Source organism: Bipolaris maydis (genome assembly GCF_028858645.1).
Source record: "Bipolaris maydis strain C4 unplaced genomic scaffold PSV08scaffold_10, whole genome shotgun sequence".
Classification (NCBI taxonomy): Eukaryota; Fungi; Ascomycota; class Dothideomycetes; order Pleosporales; family Pleosporaceae; genus Bipolaris; species Bipolaris maydis.
In genome coordinates this window covers 1731780-1748124 of record NW_027093866.1, presented here as the reverse complement: position 1 = coordinate 1748124, position 16345 = coordinate 1731780, and the positions used below count along the sequence as shown (strand labels likewise).

General features: G+C 52.4%; 6 protein-coding genes across 6 annotated transcripts; 3 read left to right on the top strand and 3 right to left on the bottom strand.

The window, feature by feature from the left end:
- Positions 1–403: 403 nt before the first annotated feature.
- Positions 404–1681, top strand: PSV08DRAFT_227308 (ubiquitin-conjugating enzyme/RWD-like protein). The gene is made up of 2 exons (XM_014227439.1): positions 404–582; positions 635–1681. The coding sequence occupies exons 1-2, from the start codon at positions 531–533 to the stop codon at positions 1492–1494; spliced, it is 912 nt and encodes a 303-aa protein (XP_014082914.1). The 5' UTR covers positions 404–530; the 3' UTR covers positions 1495–1681.
- A 594-nt stretch (positions 1682–2275) lies between these two features.
- PSV08DRAFT_7547 (uncharacterized protein) lies at positions 2276–3810 on the top strand. The gene is made up of 2 exons (XM_066093987.1): positions 2276–2700; positions 2754–3810. The coding sequence occupies exons 1-2, from the start codon at positions 2534–2536 to the stop codon at positions 3499–3501; spliced, it is 915 nt and encodes a 304-aa protein (XP_065948854.1). The 5' UTR covers positions 2276–2533; the 3' UTR covers positions 3502–3810.
- Positions 3811–3952: 142 nt separating this feature from the next.
- PSV08DRAFT_227302 (uncharacterized protein) lies at positions 3953–5810 on the bottom strand. The gene is made up of 2 exons (XM_066092208.1): positions 5645–5810; positions 3953–5573 (listed from the first exon to the last, which is right to left on the bottom strand). The coding sequence occupies exons 1-2, from the start codon at positions 5743–5745 to the stop codon at positions 4427–4429; spliced, it is 1248 nt and encodes a 415-aa protein (XP_065948853.1). The 5' UTR covers positions 5746–5810; the 3' UTR covers positions 3953–4426.
- A 1275-nt stretch (positions 5811–7085) lies between these two features.
- Positions 7086–7929, bottom strand: PSV08DRAFT_378050 (CAP domain-containing protein; the record flags this gene model as incomplete). Its single annotated transcript, XM_014227443.2, has 3 exons — positions 7565–7929; positions 7269–7515; positions 7086–7219 (listed from the first exon to the last, which is right to left on the bottom strand). Exons 1-3 carry the CDS (start codon positions 7814–7816, stop codon positions 7086–7088), a joined length of 633 nt encoding a protein of 210 aa, XP_014082918.1. The 5' UTR covers positions 7817–7929.
- Positions 7930–9271: 1342 nt separating this feature from the next.
- On the bottom strand, positions 9272–10560 carry PSV08DRAFT_227298 (kinase-like domain-containing protein; the record flags this gene model as incomplete). Its single annotated transcript, XM_014227445.2, has 2 exons — positions 10400–10560; positions 9272–10349 (listed from the first exon to the last, which is right to left on the bottom strand). Exons 1-2 carry the CDS (start codon positions 10534–10536, stop codon positions 9272–9274), a joined length of 1215 nt encoding a protein of 404 aa, XP_014082920.1. The 5' UTR covers positions 10537–10560.
- A 536-nt stretch (positions 10561–11096) lies between these two features.
- PSV08DRAFT_206560 (uncharacterized protein) lies at positions 11097–14942 on the top strand. Its single transcript, XM_014227446.1, has 5 exons — positions 11097–11265; positions 11342–12002; positions 12057–12757; positions 13419–14522; positions 14582–14942. The coding sequence occupies exons 1-5, from the start codon at positions 11170–11172 to the stop codon at positions 14615–14617; spliced, it is 2598 nt and encodes an 865-aa protein (XP_014082921.1). The 5' UTR covers positions 11097–11169; the 3' UTR covers positions 14618–14942.
- The last annotated feature ends 1403 nt before the right edge of the window (positions 14943–16345 follow it).

Genomic DNA, 16345 nt, shown 5'->3' with positions numbered 1-16345 from the left:
ATATAGCGCATCTATAGCGCAAGGACATTTGACTGTCTCTTTTGCATCAATGAAGCTGCTGGAATGGTGATATCGTGTGAGTGACGGTAGCATGTGACAGACGTCAAGTGTCACGAGTGAATGCAGGGCGTCACCGGCCTAGACGGTGAGTTGATCAGCCCAGGTGAACCCCAGGCGGCCGTTCAAGCCATTCACTTGATTACTTATGGTGCAATCCAACCAACAAGGGCCCAGCAAAAGCTTCGTCGTAAGTAAAAGGGCGGGAAATGGGCGTCGATGGGCAAGGCAGAGGTAGGGTGAGAGTGAGAGCCGTGCTTATCGATTGTATCGGTGGTGCGGCGCTTACCAAGGACGTAATGCGCGTCGACGTTTACGTTGCATTCTGCGCCATTGCGTTTCAACCGCCGACACTGCATGTCCACTGTTGATCCATACATTCTTAGACTTCAATCTCCTCGACTAACCTTCCCACTGACCCCGTCGCCCAGCTCTAGCAACAGAAATACGCACATACACCTCTCTCCTTCGCCATGTCTACTCGCGGGCAATTCAACACCAAGAACCCCACTATCAAGCGCATACGTACGTATCTGTCCTGCTCGCCAGAGCTGCCGCATAGCTAACAGAATCGCAGTGAAAGAAGCTTCGGAGCTCTCTCTATCGCCCTCTCCAGACTACCACGCTGAGCCGCTAGAAACCAACCTCTTCGAGTGGCACTTTACAATCTGCGGCCCGCCGGAACCGTCACCATACGCAGGCGGCATATACCACGGTCGCATCATCCTCCCCTCTTCGTACCCGCTGCGACCGCCATCGTTCCGCTTCCTGACCCCCACTGGCCGCTTCGAAGTCAATCGCGAGATATGCCTCAGCATATCAGGCCACCACGAAGAGACATGGCAGCCCGCTTGGGGCGTCCGCACAGCACTCGTCGCGTTGAGAAGCTTCATGGACACGGATGCAAAGGGCCAGCTGGGCGGTATCGAGTGCAGCAAGGAAGCCCGCCAGCGCATGGCCAAAGAGAGTGGAGCGTGGAAGTGCGCGGGGTGCGCAAAGAGCAATGCCGAGATTATCGAAGAGAGGGCTGCGCTTGTCAAGGAGATTGAGGAAAAAGAGGGCAAGAGGAAGGAGGAAGAAGTGCCTGAGGAGCTGAGGCTGGCGTATCGAGATGAGCTGGGCAAAGGCGGGGATGGCGATAGCAAGATGGATAAGGGCAAAGGACGCGCAGTCGAGAGCGCGACTGATACAGGGTCTGCTAGCAAGGAAACAGTGGCTGTGACTTCGGGAGTTGGTGCAACCACAGCGACGGCTCCAAGCACGAGTCCTGTTCAAGCTGCACATAGCGTGCCGGTGATAAGACCCACGAGAACCACACCTGCACAACCGCCACTCCAGCAAGTCACGCAAACGAGTTCTGACCTTGCTTGGATTGACACATGTATTTATGGCTTGGTGGCTGCCCTGCTGTTCATGGTGGTCAGGAAGTTTATTTGAGCGGCTTCATTCAGCGTCCATGTTTTGATTGGCGTGCGAGTTTACAGCAGCAGCAACATGGTTTTTTCTTGACATTGTTGTTATTTTGGCTAGCGAGGAGTTCTGGTTAGGTTGATAGTCTTGCTTTACCCATCCTTGAAAGGACTTCTCAAGACTTTATTTATATACATTAGATGTTGTTTTGGCGTGTGGTCTTTTTCCTCAATGACGATGTGCTCTTAGTCCTCTGCATCTACTGACGTAGCTGATCAATCGAAATGCCGGATACTCATTGTCGTACAAGCCTTACACATGTTGGGTATAGCGTGTTTCGACTACTAGCTCTCAAAGCTGCTGTTCACAGCCAAACAACCAGCCTTGTGTACTGCACCTTGCAATCTCTTGTGATTTCGCTGCAAATGCACTACCAGCTACGACTTGGGCGCCTACTGGAGCATCCACTCGCTGAGAGCGTCCCAAAGTTTTCTTGATTGTTACTCAAAGGTGGAAACCTGCTTCAGCCTAGATCATACCGACTCGCGTCCACCAAAAAAGGGCCATTGCCCTTTTTCCACAACCTCCAATGATTTCACAGCCAAAAAGCCATAGTGGGTTCAGCCTGATGCTATTTGCCTTCTGACATGCCTTGGTTAAAGCAGCGAGTCGTGTTGCTGTGGAGCAGTATGTAATACTGGCGACCCTCAGCCTGGCTCTCCACCCAAATTCGCTCCTGTTCGTTCACCAACTGCTTCCAACCTTCCTGCCGCTTTACGACCGCCAACGCATCAACACTTGGCCTTCACTTCGCTTCGACGCTTTCGACTAGTCAGACTGCAGCCACAGTTTGCCTTGCCAATCATGAACCGCGACGCTTTTCCGGAACCTGGGTGAGATTTTTTTTTTAGACTCTGCTAACAAAAAGGGCGGCAGCCGTTACGAGGACACCGATGATAAAGCAAATCCATGGCTTTTTCAGGAACTGCCCGATATTCCCGATGCAGGTCCCCTTGCCATCGACGCATTTGATCCGGTGTCAAGCTACGACAGTTATGTCAATGACATGCTTCCGAATGACCAGTTCATATTGAGGACCCAAAACATCAACTCCTACACACAGTTCCGCGAGATACCCAACGCAGGTTTATACTTTCCAGAGAATGATGTTCTGTTCGGAAAGAACATAGCCTATCAGTCAAATGTTGCGGCTGGCATGGACCAAGCGGAAGAGTATGTGTTGTTTTGTCACCATCTTATCTACATTCATGCTTATATCATGTCAGCATTTTGGATGACTCCACTAGAGTTTGTCTTTCTTACACAAGCGGCATTCTTGATGGATCTCAAGCATATTCGTCTACCTTTGCTCCACAGGAAAGCTTTTTGGCTAAGACTTTTGGGATAGACACCCAAGAATGTTGGACTGGATCATCCAAGCAATCTGAAACCTGCCCACAGGAATCGGATACAGCCAAATATGTATGTGATCAATGTCTGGTGCGTTTCGAAACGCAATACGACTTAAACATTCACTCTTATGTGTCAGGTCATCTGGGCTACAAGTGTAAGCATGATGACTGCGACAAGAAGTTTTCTCGCTTGGACACTTATCGACGACACGAGAGAAAACATCGAGATGACGCCAAACGCTTTCCCTGCAAGTACTGCAAAAAGTATAGGGGATCCAATGGTTTCAAGCGTAGAGATCATCTCGTGCAACACGTCCGGAACTATCATCATATTGGCGAGGATTCCCGGGGTCATTACGATGCATACGCTCTTTGGTGCCCAAGTATAGGGTGTTCCGATCACGCGGATTCCCCTAACAACGTTGGAAAGAGGCAAGCATTCCATAACTCGACACAATACATCAAGCACCTCCGTACTGTCCACGACCAGTCCGACCTCCCTTGCCCACAACCTGGCTGTGACCGCGTAAATAGCAAGGGTTACTTTCGCCCGGCCGATCTTCGCAACCATCTTCGCAAGGTTCACGGCACAGATGGTTCTTTGGGAGGCGATAGAATCTAGGCCACCCTCAGAAGCCCCACAACATACAACACCCTGAAAAGGATCAAACCCTTGCTCAAGACACAGCAGCATCTCTTCCAACTCACATACTCTCCATGTCGCTACGACACTACGCAGTCCATAAACACGAGTAAGACAAAAGAAAAGAGATGACGCACGTCATTGTCCCACGAGCAACCCCAACGGGAACAATTAGAACGGCGTTGGAGTTTTGCTTTTTCAAATTTCCTACAACACACCAATACCCAAAACGCCCCAAAAAAAATGGAAAGAACAGAGGAAAATCCAACAACACAGTAACGACCATGAGTCTTTTTTATATTCTTTCATTTTGGCAAAGAGTCTTGTTTCGCGTCTACTTTTGTATATTTGTTTTTGCGTCTCCTTACATAGAATAACCAACTATCGTCACTCGTTAGATACATGACTAGCCAAGCGTGAGACCAACCATCAAAGAAGCACATGTGTGTATTCGTTCAACAACAATAACGCCGACACATAATCTCGAGCCGTACAGTGCGAAGAAAGATGCAGCACAAAGTCCAAACGATAGCAAGTAATTACTCAGAAAGGAGGAGGACGGAGGAAAAGGGGGGGTATCTCTATTTCAACCGACGAATCCCGCAAGCTATGCAACCAACGGCTACCTTTGACAAATATTGTCAGATCTTGGAAGAAAGAAAGAAAGAAAGAAAGAAAGAAAGAAGCCATGTAAATATATGCCCACTGATTATTATCCCATCACCCATTCATACACGATAAACAGCCGTTCCCAGAGCCATTAAACGGTGGGAAAAAAAAAACACCAAAACCCCATGTACATGTGAATATGCCTAGACGAATGCTGTCGCAAACTATGCCACCTTTGAAGAAACGGGTCAAAAAAAAAGAAAAGAAAAGTATATCCATCCGGATGCAAGTGGATTCACTGCAGCTTGAGCAAAGCAACACAAGCCAAACAGCCCACGGCCAGCACGGTGCCCGAGACTTCTGGTCTCTTGATCCACGATCGGAGTCCTAGGCCCGGCTTGCGTAGAGAGGTATGACGTTGCGCCCTACGCATGACGTTTGGATCAATCAAGCCGGACTTTTCCATGGGACAAACATCCACCCGTGTTTCGTCTTGCTTTTCTGATTGATGATGATGGTGGTGGTGGTGGTCCTCGTGGTCGCGTACAACGTCGTTGTTGGCGTTGAGTGGGGAAAAATGGATATTAGTCCCAATCATTTCATCCAGCTCATCGACCAGCTCAGCGCACTGCTTGAAAATCTCCTTGGCTTCTTCGATCATGTCGATGCGTTCGTCGGGCGTGAAGAGTGTCTCGGCAGCAGACAGCCGGAGTTTGAACTGGGCCTTGATATCCTCGCCATCGTGGGGGCCGGGGAAATGCCAGAAAGAAAGACCTTGGCTTTTCAGATCTGGAAACTGATCCGCTTTTTCTTCTTGTGAGCCAGTGGCTGTCGTTGGCCAGAAACTTGGTGGGGCATGGAGTAAGCCTCCTCTTATCCATCTGCCGCCTGAGAAGATGGCCATGTAGAAACACCAAGCGTAGCTGACTAGCGTCCAGGGCTTCTCGTTGACGCTCTTCCGGATGTGGGTGCAAAATTGCGCAACCTTGTCGCCCGGGTACTTTGCCAATAGGACCTCGAGATCGGTGGGGTGTAGGCCCAGCAGGTATTCCAAGTCCCTCTTTAATCGGCCCGAGCGTATCAGGCCTCTCGGCCGTAGGGATTGCAGGAAAGAAGTGAGCTGAGGAGATGGAGGCGTCGGGGCACCGAGGGTGGATGTGAAGAGTGAGGGCGAGTCGTAGGGATTTACAAGGAGATAGGATAGCAATGGCGAAAAGGGCGAAGCAGCACCTTCGGGGTCCATTGACGGTTGCGCAGGCAAATAGGGTGAGTTGGACGGGGCATGATCGCGCAATAAGTCGGCCCACAAGGATTCAAAGGTCAGGAAAATGTGTGCAAAATGCAGCAGGCCTGTCGCATAAAGCGTCGAGTCTGTGGTATGCGGCGGGAGGGCAAGCGGGAGACGGGAGGTAATGAGGCGATTTAGGTTTGTGTGGAGGGATCTATACGAGCCGGATCAGCGTGCTGATTCATAGACACGCAAGGAAAGAGGCGGCGGGGTAGGAATTCATACCGGGTCGCAGCATTGATTTCACCAGACAGCGAGAGCGGCAGTCTGGGTGTGTCATGGCTCGCCTCGTTGTGCCGCGGCACATATTCTTGCTTCTCTAGCATGTTTGCGCAGTGAGATTGTCGACAGACCAAGGACCGTGGGTCAGGGTGTGTATTGGCGGGTGTGTGAGGAGTAGCAGAGCAGTCGAAAGGGCTGGAAGCGGGACAAAGGCGGAGTGTTAAGGCCGATGAAGAGGGCCTGCACGCGCGACAGGCACGAGGCACGAGGCAAGAGCAGCAGGCAGGGCATCGGGGGCTCGTGTAAAAAGCACGCGGAGCTAGAGGAGGGCTACATGTGCGCTAGGTTGTACATTCAGGCGGGTGGCCAGAACAAAGTCGCCTCAATATGTGGGGGTGGACGAGTTCCAAGGTCTGCGGGCAAAGGCCTGGAATCGAGCCTCGCAGTGGCGTTGCCATGATATAATAGCGGGCTGGCGCATGGCCGGTGTGCAGGGATCAGCCGATGCTGGGTCGATGGCGGTTGCAGTTGCATCATCGGTCGTGGGGTGGTGTGGATGGCAGCCGTGTGCGAGACGGCAGGCAAATGTGCCAGCTTGGGGCCGTGATGTAGGATGAGGAGAAAACAGCGCAAGGGCAGCAGAGGAGATTTTCAGGGTCCGTGTCATGGTTATGTGTGAAATGGGGGATCCTGGGGGGGCTGCGTTCGCATGGCCGCGTAGGACCGATTGCCATCGCGATCCACGGGACGGGCCCGTCCCACACGCCCATCGCGAAGGCCCCTGCGCCATGTACGTCTCTATACTTACATATGCACTCCGCTGAGGCCGAGAAGGATGCCACCAAGTGTGCTGCTTCGCGTGCCTGGCAGCATCATGGTGCCGGCCCCACCGTTGGCTGCACCTTGCTGCGTATGCAACCACATCACGTGTCCGGCCTGTGGAATCATGGCCATGCTTCACGACCTGCTGCCCTCTCCATATACAGTGCTGCTCGGCCCCAATCGTCGTGCTGTTGAACCTCCGCAATCCTCCCCGCCCGTCTTGAATCATGTCCACCGCCAAGTGCTTCCACAGAGCGAACCAATCAAAAAAACACATCGGCCAGAGAGGCTATCGTCCATCACTGAAATTTCATAGGCTATCGTGAATACCTCTCTCACAATCAAGTGCCCACCGACGCCTTCCTGCACCCCGGCCACCATGGTCCTTATCGTCAACTGCTTACATGGCTTGCCAACGTCACCTTGGAGCCAGACTGTGACGGACCACAACGACATCGCCATGACCTGCTAACCACGCCCTACCCAAACAAAAACCCGAGTAGCACGTGCCCCGGTACACAATGTCCAAGGCCGCACATCGTCAACAAAAATCTCTCGTGTCAGCCACCATCGTTACACGGCTCGTCATCTTGAGCCCAGTGCCACCTGAAGCTTGCATCTTCTAGGCCCTGGCCCAGTCAAACTTGACGTCCTGGCGCGCAGCCACTTCGCCAGCCGCCGGGTCATGACAGACCGGTGCCCAAACCTGAGCCTCAAACTGGCCCGCTGCAATGTTGTTGCCGAAGAACGAGTAGTCTGCATCAGTCAGCAACTGCATACCCGCACCTTGATTCAATCCACTGACAGCAGTAAAAGCGTCCAGGCCAGTTGACAGTGCTGTCACATCGGCCAACCGCACAACCGATGCGCGTGCTGTTGCGCCACACCATCTGCGTGAAGTGGCCCCAGGCAGCGTCAAAGTGCGGATTATCATAGGGATATTTGGTCTCCTCCTCGTGCCAGCCGTGCGTAGCAGTACGCGCAAACTCGACCCACGCCTCGTAGTCATCAGGCGGTGGGCTCACAGACGAGAGGTTGCTGCCGGGGCGTTTCTAACATGGTCAGACATTACTTTTCTTCTTGCCCATGTCGAATACCCACATGCTCAGGGTCGTGAGTGCACTCCTCGATGTCGGCGCGGGCTGCGTCTGCAAGCTCCTTGTCCCAAACCAGGTCCTGAGCGCAGTGCAACCTCCGCCAGTACCAGTGGGCTCGCATCACGGCACTGATGAACTTGGGGTCGTCCTGATGAGGAGCACCACCTGCTTGGACATTGCGGGGAGCAGCGTCGTGGGCTGGAGCAGCGACTGCAATGGCTGCAGTGAGAGCGGCCAGTGCACCGAGTAGCTTCATGGTGAGATCCTGGGTAGATGTTATACTTGTGTGTCGAGATTATAGGGAGTCGATGACTATAGATGTTGTGAATTGGTCGGCCGTTAGGAGTAGAGGATCAGCACCAGAGTGCAGTCTCAATGCAAAGGAGTGACAGGAGGCGCAGGGAGCGGGAAAAAATGAGTGATTGAGACAGAGAAGCAGGGGAGAGGCGAGGCCGGTCGAGTGCATATGTAGGTCAGGGCCGTCAAGGATGCCGCGTTGGTGATGGTGCGCGCCTGCCTTTACCAGAGGGGCCACAAACAAACAGCAACGTATGCCGGCCAATCAAGCAACGACACTGCTCACGAGGGAGCTAGCAGGAAATGAATGCAACCAGAGTGAATGATGAGCCGAGCGAGGAGCCCGTTTGCAAGAGCGTCCTAGTGCGAGGCCGGCCTGGAGGAGACAGACGGTTGGACGGTTCCATTGCGCGTAGACACCTGATGGCTACACCAGCCCGCTCTCCCGTGAGCCGACGAGTTCACCGTCTCTGGCTACTGCTGCCCTGTTACGGCCTTACTTGCAGCCGCCACCAAACACCGACCACGAGCTTCACGCTTGCCCACTGTCCATCCACACGCTGCTGCCCTTCCACACTCACCCTGTGGAACTGCTGGCGCTCGCTGTAAGGCCCCGAAGAGCTAGGCCTATGCATTCACTACACATTTACGACATCAACGACACACAAGGGCGTAGAGTGGCGTTTGTCATGGTTGAACACGGCGGGGTCTGAATCGGCTGGCCTGGTGCAAACAATCATATTTTATCCCTTCTGGCCATGTTACCAACCTCACAATGTGCAAGAATGACCCCACAGTACTATCCACTCATGCACCAATGCTCCACGTCCATCACCAAACTCAGTCGCGACCCGCGCCGTCTCTTGTCCACATTGCCGTCTCGAGTCGTACCCAAGACGTCCTCAACCGTCGGGGTACGTCACACTTGTAACTCGTGGCTTGCTTTTGACAGATGGTTTTGCGCAAAAGTGAATACAATCCCCCGTCATGAGACAACTCTTACTGTGACCCCTTCCTTGGCCATGTCCACGCGCTGTAAGTTTTCTATGCATTTGCCCGGTTTCAGAACACACTGCTTCTACTCGGTTAAGCTTACTCTGCCTACAGATAACCAGCCCCTCATCAACTTGCATCAACCTGGTATAGCGTCAGAGTCCCGCTATGCTCGTGGAGCCTCGGTTCAAGCATCAAGGCCACTCCCTGCTTTAGTTAAACGCCTTTGTGTAGGCCTTGCCGGTGACACAAAGTCGCCTACGCTGCCCAGACTACCGTCTATCGGCAAGCTGACGTCTTACCATGCCGACAACCGGGAATGAACTTACCCTAGAATGCAAACATACGTACAAGTGGGTGGCTGCATTCATGACCCCTGCACATCACACGGGTCATACAATCTTCTGGTATCAAAACCATCTCAGCCCTCCTTAAGTCGCTTCGCAGGACGGCCCATGATGGAGTCATCTGGGAGCCCGCTTCTCTTGGTGCCTGGCAGACTGGATGTACGCATGTCGTTGTCTTCTTGGCTGACCCTCCTGACTGGATACTTGACCTTGGAGTCTTCGAAACAGCTTTCTGCAGGCTTACCGTGCATGGTGAAGTAAGGGTGTAACAACGCTTTTTCTGCCGTGAGTCGTTTCTGAGGGTCGTACTCGAGAAGTTGCTTGAGGAGAGAGAGCCCCTCTGGTCCAGGCGTGTCCGGCCCGGAGCCGATTGGATATTGGTTGTTGTTGAGTGTCTGGTGGTACCACCGCTCCAATCCATCGCCGCTCTGCGGACGCGGAAAGCGTGAGGCATTGCCCGATAGGAGGGACGAGAGCTGATGATGCTCGGGCATAGCCGTCAGAAGTGGCCAGCGGTCCTTGGTCGGCATGCCCATGATCTCGACAATCTTTTGCATCTGGTTGCGCTGGAATGGGACCGTCTTTTTGCTATCCATTTTGGCCTCCTCTCCTTTGAAAATGGGCCGCAGGGAGAGCAGCTCGGCAAAGATGCACCCAATCGCCCACAAGTCGACTGCAGGTGTGTAGTGGCGACTACCAAGCAGCAGCTCAGGCGCGCGATACCATATAGTCACGACGACCTTATCGCCAGAGAATAACGACTGCAGTGGTTTGTAGAATAAGCGGGCGAGACCCAGATCACCAATCTTAATCTTACCCGCACTCGTGACCATGATGTTTGCTGGCTTGAGATCTCGGTGCATGACCCAGTTCCTGTGCAGGTAGACAAGACCTTGCAGCAGTTGGTACAGAATGGATTTGATGGTGCGAGCTGGGATGGCTTGGCGCTGAGGTTGGTTGTGATGATGGATAATCTGCAGAAGATCATGCTCGGCATACTCAAAGACAATGTAAATACACTTGTCTTCTAGGATAATCTCTGCAGTATGGACCACGTTTGGATGGGCAAGCTCAGTGCACAGGGCCATTTCGCGGATGGCTGATTGCGAGATGCCCGAGTATTGCAGTTCACCTTCCTTGTCCGGCTTGAACCTGGTGGTGTTAGCGTGGGACATGGCAACACTCGGCTGTGCTTCACTCACTTCTTGATGGCGAACTCGCCGGTGCGACCGTTGCGGCCCTCGGCCTTGTAGACACGCCCATAGGTGCCGCTGCTGATGAAGCCGACGATTTTATAGCGCTCCGTCACGCGCTTCTTGTTGTTGTAGCCGGTGAACATGGCATCCGGACAGTCTCCCGGGTCTCTGTTGATATGGGGGCAGACCGACTCAGCGCGTAATCATGTGATTAGGACTGAGTACAGATGAAGATGGCGGGCAGACACGGGGCAAGCAATGCAAGCAGGCGATATAGTTTAGACAAGGAGGATGAGGATGGATGGGGCCCTGACGCAGCGAGGTGGGTTGCTGGCAGGAGGGTGCAAGGGATAAGAGACGGCGACGGCGAAAAGGCAGGCGCGCGTCCCACTTGCCATGGACTGTTTCCCCCGCAGAGCCTCAGCCGGGGGCCCCATCGACGCCGACTAGTAGAGTACATGCATACACAGTAGGTACACCCAGCCATACCGCAACCACGCCCACGCCACGCTTTGCCATGAAATACCAGCCCTCAGAGCCAATAAGCGTCTCACTAGAGCGCGTCGCGCATCGCTCGCACATCCAAGCGGTGACAATTACCGTTCTCTGCAAGCCATCGTCATCATGACCAGGTAGCCAGGTAACCATGTGACCGTGTACTTCAATGTATCCTAATACATAAGCTGAGCCCGCTGCAACGGGCACGTCCCCAGGTGCCGGACACAGCTTGGAGCTGCGCCCACCACCCGATTCTCCTCCATCAGCAGAGCCCTGCAATGGATCCCCGTTCGTGGTTCAGCAGCTTGACCGGCTACTTTGTCTATATCCTCTCCGTCGCGACTCTCGGCCCCCTGCTCTTCGGCTTCCACCTGGTCTGTCCCCCCCACACGCCAACCTCACATCCCATCCCCCACAAGCTGCATAGCTAACACACGCTGTCTATCTTAGTCTGAGCTCAACGCGCCCGAAGATGTCATCCGTTGCAAGAAAAAGTCCATCACAGCTGCCGTCGCAGGCCCGACCCTCCCGCAATGCATTGAGATGACACCGACAGAATGGGGCGTCGTGGGCTCGCTATACACGCTCGGAGGCCTCATAGGCGCCCTTTCGGCCGGTCCGCTCGCGACAAAGCTCGGTCGCCTGAGAGCCATGCAGATATCGACCATCTTCTTCGTGGTTGGCCCTGTCTTCGAGGCCCTGAGCCCTAACATTGCCGTCATGGCTTTTGGAAGGCTGTTGTCAGGAGTCGCGGCGGGAGCATCGGTCGTGATTGTGCCCCTCTACATCTCAGAGATTGCTCCTCCTGCCGAGAAGGGCTTCTTTGGCGCCTTTACACAGATTGGCTGCAACGTTGGCATTCTCATCACGCAGCTGTTGGGCTACTTCTTGAGCCACGACTCATACTGGAGGCTTATTTTGGCCATTGGAGGCGTCATCGGCGCTGTGCAAGGCGCAGGATTGCTCTTGTCCGTCGAGAGCCCCAAGTACATTGCTGAGCAGGGCAACGTGTCTCTTGCAAAGAAGACTTTACGCAAGATTCGTGGCGAACATGCAGACATTGAGGATGAGATGCGCGACTGGGGAATGTCAGATTCGTCCCATGTAAACGGTCAGTCACTCGATATGCGAGCTATGTGGCCACGGTGAACTAACATGAGCACAGAGGAGGAGCAAACGCTACTAAGCCCTAACGCGTCAGCCGACGCCGGGCCGAAGCAGTCTGGCAAAGAAGGAAATCTGAGCATCATGCAGGTCTTCCGCCATTCCGACTATCAAAAGGCCGCCATCGCCGTCATCATGGTGATGCTGGCTCAGCAGTTCAGTGGTATCAACAGCATCGTCATGTATGGAGTCTCGCTGCTAGCAGGTCTGCTCGAATCCAACTCGGCCCTGCTCAACCTTGCCGTCTCGGCACTGAACATTATCGTGACAGCTAGCTGTGCGCCCCTTGCCGACAAGCTAGGTCGCAAAGTGTGCCTGCTGAGCTCTCTTGCGATTATGGGATCCAGCTCGCTTTTGCTTGCTATTGGTATCATCAAGGCGATTCCCATACTCTCAGCTGTTGCAGTTCTGCTCTTCGTATCCGGCTTCGCTGTTGGTCTTGGCCCTGTACCCTTTATTTTGGCGAGTGAACTCGTGGGTCCGGATGCGGTTGATGCGACACAGAGCATCGCGCTCGGGGCCAACTGGATTGCCACGTTTGTCGTGGCCCAGTTCTTCCCGCTAGCGAGCGCGAAGCTGCACGGCAAGGTCTACTTCATCTTTGCGGCGCTGTCGGCTTTCTTCTTTGCCTTTGTTTCATGGTACGTTCCAGAGACCAAGGGCAAGAAGAACGCCGATGAGGTGTGGGGCAGAGAGCGCAGGGTGGACTAAAAAGGCATGGCACGGCGCGGGGACGTAAACAGGTATTTTGTGAGTTCTGTTTTGTTTTCTGGGGTGAATCAGATGTTGTCAGGTGACAAGGTAGATTGATTGATTGATGCATATACTACCATACTTGTAGCACACGTGTGTGAGCATGCAATTAGCGTGAGTCCAAGTTGAATCGGGGCAATGCCCATTCGGGCGCATGTGCAATACTCTACTAATGCTCTACTACTCTGCACTGGCGCCATGGCAAGGAGGCGCAATGCTCCAAGCACCCATTTGCATTCGCCCGCATGCGTCCGGCTCCGAGGGTCGGTGTGGGGCGGAACAAGTGAGCGAGAGCAGAATTCCTAGTTGCTGACCGGAACATTTGGGCGCCACATGAAATTGCTTACATAGCCGCGGTTAGTCGAATGTCGGAGGCGGATCCCAAAATCACGACTCCCGAGCAGCTGCGGGTTCGGCTATGTCATTCAGTCGCTCGCCCCCACTGCTCCTCTTGCTTCGGTTTCTGTTTCTGTCTCTGACTCTGCCTCTGTCTCTGTCCAATTCCCCCGGTAATGCGCTTCTTTTCCCCGTAACCGCAGTCCCGTTTTTTTGAATCATTTCCGCCCTGACATCCACCATGACCGCATTCCCGCCCCATTTCTCGCCGCAGATTGGCACCGCTGCAAACGACGACTTTGACTTCCACACGTCGCCGGCGCATGAGCACACGCTGGACCATGGCGCAAACCAAGAGCGACACAATCCCCCGCCCTCAATCATCTCTCCTGCCTTTACCCCTCCAGCAACACCGGGGGTTTCGACTCCTTCGCATCCCCGGCCACCCCGCTCTATACCAGTCGATACCTCCCTCCGTACCGACACCCCCCGCCCAGATCTGCTATCGCAGCTTCCCAAGGTCGAGTGCGAGGTGCGCGCGCGCATACCCACGACCACGGGACACGAAATGTGGCTGCATGTGTACAGAAACAATGTCGACACAAAGGAGCACCTGGCAATCGTCTTTGGCAGCCAAATACGCTCTCGCTCCCTCGACGCAGAACGCCCTGGAGAGACGGAGCTGGATCGCATGACCAGAGGCGCATATGTGGGCCGCCTGTATCCAGGCAGAACCAGCTCGCGGATTGAGCAACTCAAGCGCGCGGAAGGTATTCCGCCAAAACCCACGCCAGACAGCAAACTAGCCCATAGCGACAAGGCCAATGGTCCCTCGTCTCCGGCTTCCGCTTCATCATCAGAAAACGGAGACGCTCCGCCCATTTCCTCGTCACAGCTACCGCTCGTCCGCATACACTCGGAATGCTACACAGGCGAGACTGTTTGGTCTGCGCGCTGCGATTGCGGCGAGCAACTGGACGAGGCTGCACGCCTCATGGCCGATCCCGCGCTGTCTCCTTCGGGCGGTGCCATCATCTATCTGCGGCAGGAAGGCCGCGGCATCGGCCTGGGTGAGAAGCTCAAAGCATACAACCTGCAAGATTTAGGAAACGATACCTACGAAGCCAACATAATGTTGAGGCATCCTGCAGACGCGCGCAGTTACGGTCTGGCCACAGCCATGCTCATGGATCTGGGTTTGGATGGTGATAGGGGAATAAGACTCTTGACCAACAACCCCGATAAAGTCCGAGCGGTTGAGGGTCCCAACAGAGAAGTCGTCGTCCGAGAGCGCGTGGCCATGGTGCCGCTGGCGTGGAAGACTGGCGGTATGAAGGGAATCAAGAGCGAGGAAGTAGAGAAATATCTGAGTACAAAGGTGAGTGGGTTTGTTTTGTTAACTTCCTACCGTATTACAGTCACTAATACAACAGGCAGATTGAAAAATTCAAGCACATGTTAGATCATAAATAATAGCATTTTCAACACGTTAAATACCATTTGTACATCGTGTAATTTGGATCTGTTACACCCAGGCGCATACCGATGACACTCAGATCACTCAATGGTTTTTCAGAACGAACAGAACATGCTCCATTTCACGATGTACAGCTTGAAATCGACACTGCCTTACTACCAAGTTCAGCTTTCCAACAGCTTTCATTCACTCTCCTATTTGAACTGCAATCTCTGGGCCTGTCGTACAATACTGTGTCTAATCACACCAAGCGACCGTAGGCCAAACTCTCTATCCTAGCCATATACCAAATAGCAGCAATGCCAACATCATTCATAACTCCGATTTTACGTCTTGATTTCGCTCACCAGACTATTGTAAAGTGTGATGACTAGAGCATTACGATTTGGGTTATATACATCAGTGTAGTTATTTAATTCTACGATTGGAAAAAGAACCATATTCTGATTTTCCCAGCAATCGAAGATCAGCACTTGATAGAGCTTTATTCCGCGTTTTCAGTAGTCATTGTGATATCCACGATGCAGTTTTTCAGGTTATACCAATACGATTACATAGCACATGAAACTTGGAAATGATTTCTACAATAGTAAATATGCTGCTGTATTCCGAGTTGTACTGCCTAGCTCTCTCTTGTTTAACAAATGGAGTCTCTTGTTTTGCGTCATTCTTCATTTTTTTTTCCTGCACTTAATCAGCATTGTTTGACATGGTCATTCTCTGATGAAGAAATGGGCAATTGATGATCTCACAAGCATATTTACCCGCTTCAAATTTTTTGAACTGGCTTTGCATTTCAGCATGCATGTTAGTGATTGTATTGTGTAAAACTGACTGTAATGCATTTGGCTACTGATGTGGTCATGTTAACATTCCATATCAAGGAATTCTTTCATAGAATTACTGATACAAACATATAGCAGAAGACTCTTTTAACTCAACAGAAAATTTCTCTCTGAGTCTCCTTTGGCTATGGCTACTGTATACCCTCTGGCCTTTTCCAAATCCTTTCCCTCACTGCGACATTCAATAATCAACGCAGGAAATTGGTAAATCTTCTGTTCTTAACATCACAGCCTTACTACCCGTCCCTTCAAGATTCACAGTACATATCGTACCACACAACCCTTTAATACTTATTCATTCATCTAGTTACGAATAAAATTCTGTGGTAATTGGATGCATGTCGTTATACTATGTCCTTGCAAACATCCTTCAATATTACTTTGATTTTGGAAAAATCATTCCGGCCACCGCACTCTTCCCTTCCCAACCGCCAACAATTCAGAAAATTCCAGACCGCGATTTTCCTGTTGCCTCCAATATCTATACACAAAATATATACAAATCAACCCTATCTACATGTGCAACAAGCTACAAACTGAATGAACTTATCTACATGTACAAAAAGCTATATACAAAAGGTCCCCGAGCACTGTGGCACGATACGTGATCGAGCTCAAAAGATCAGAGGGGCGACCCGCAATCGATTAGGTAGAATCAAGCTGAAAATTAATCACTGTGAAGGAATTGATTGAAGAAGGTGCCTATCTACGTACGAAAGATTATCGCAATATATACTACGAACTAGTCACGTGATACTACACCACAGCACATACCTAGGTCGTCTTCCAGTACAAGCTTTCACCAGACGTTTGACTGTATCCGATTTCCCTTTCTGCAAATGAAGTAGCACTCCCAGTTCCAACCTCTTGCTCCTCCCA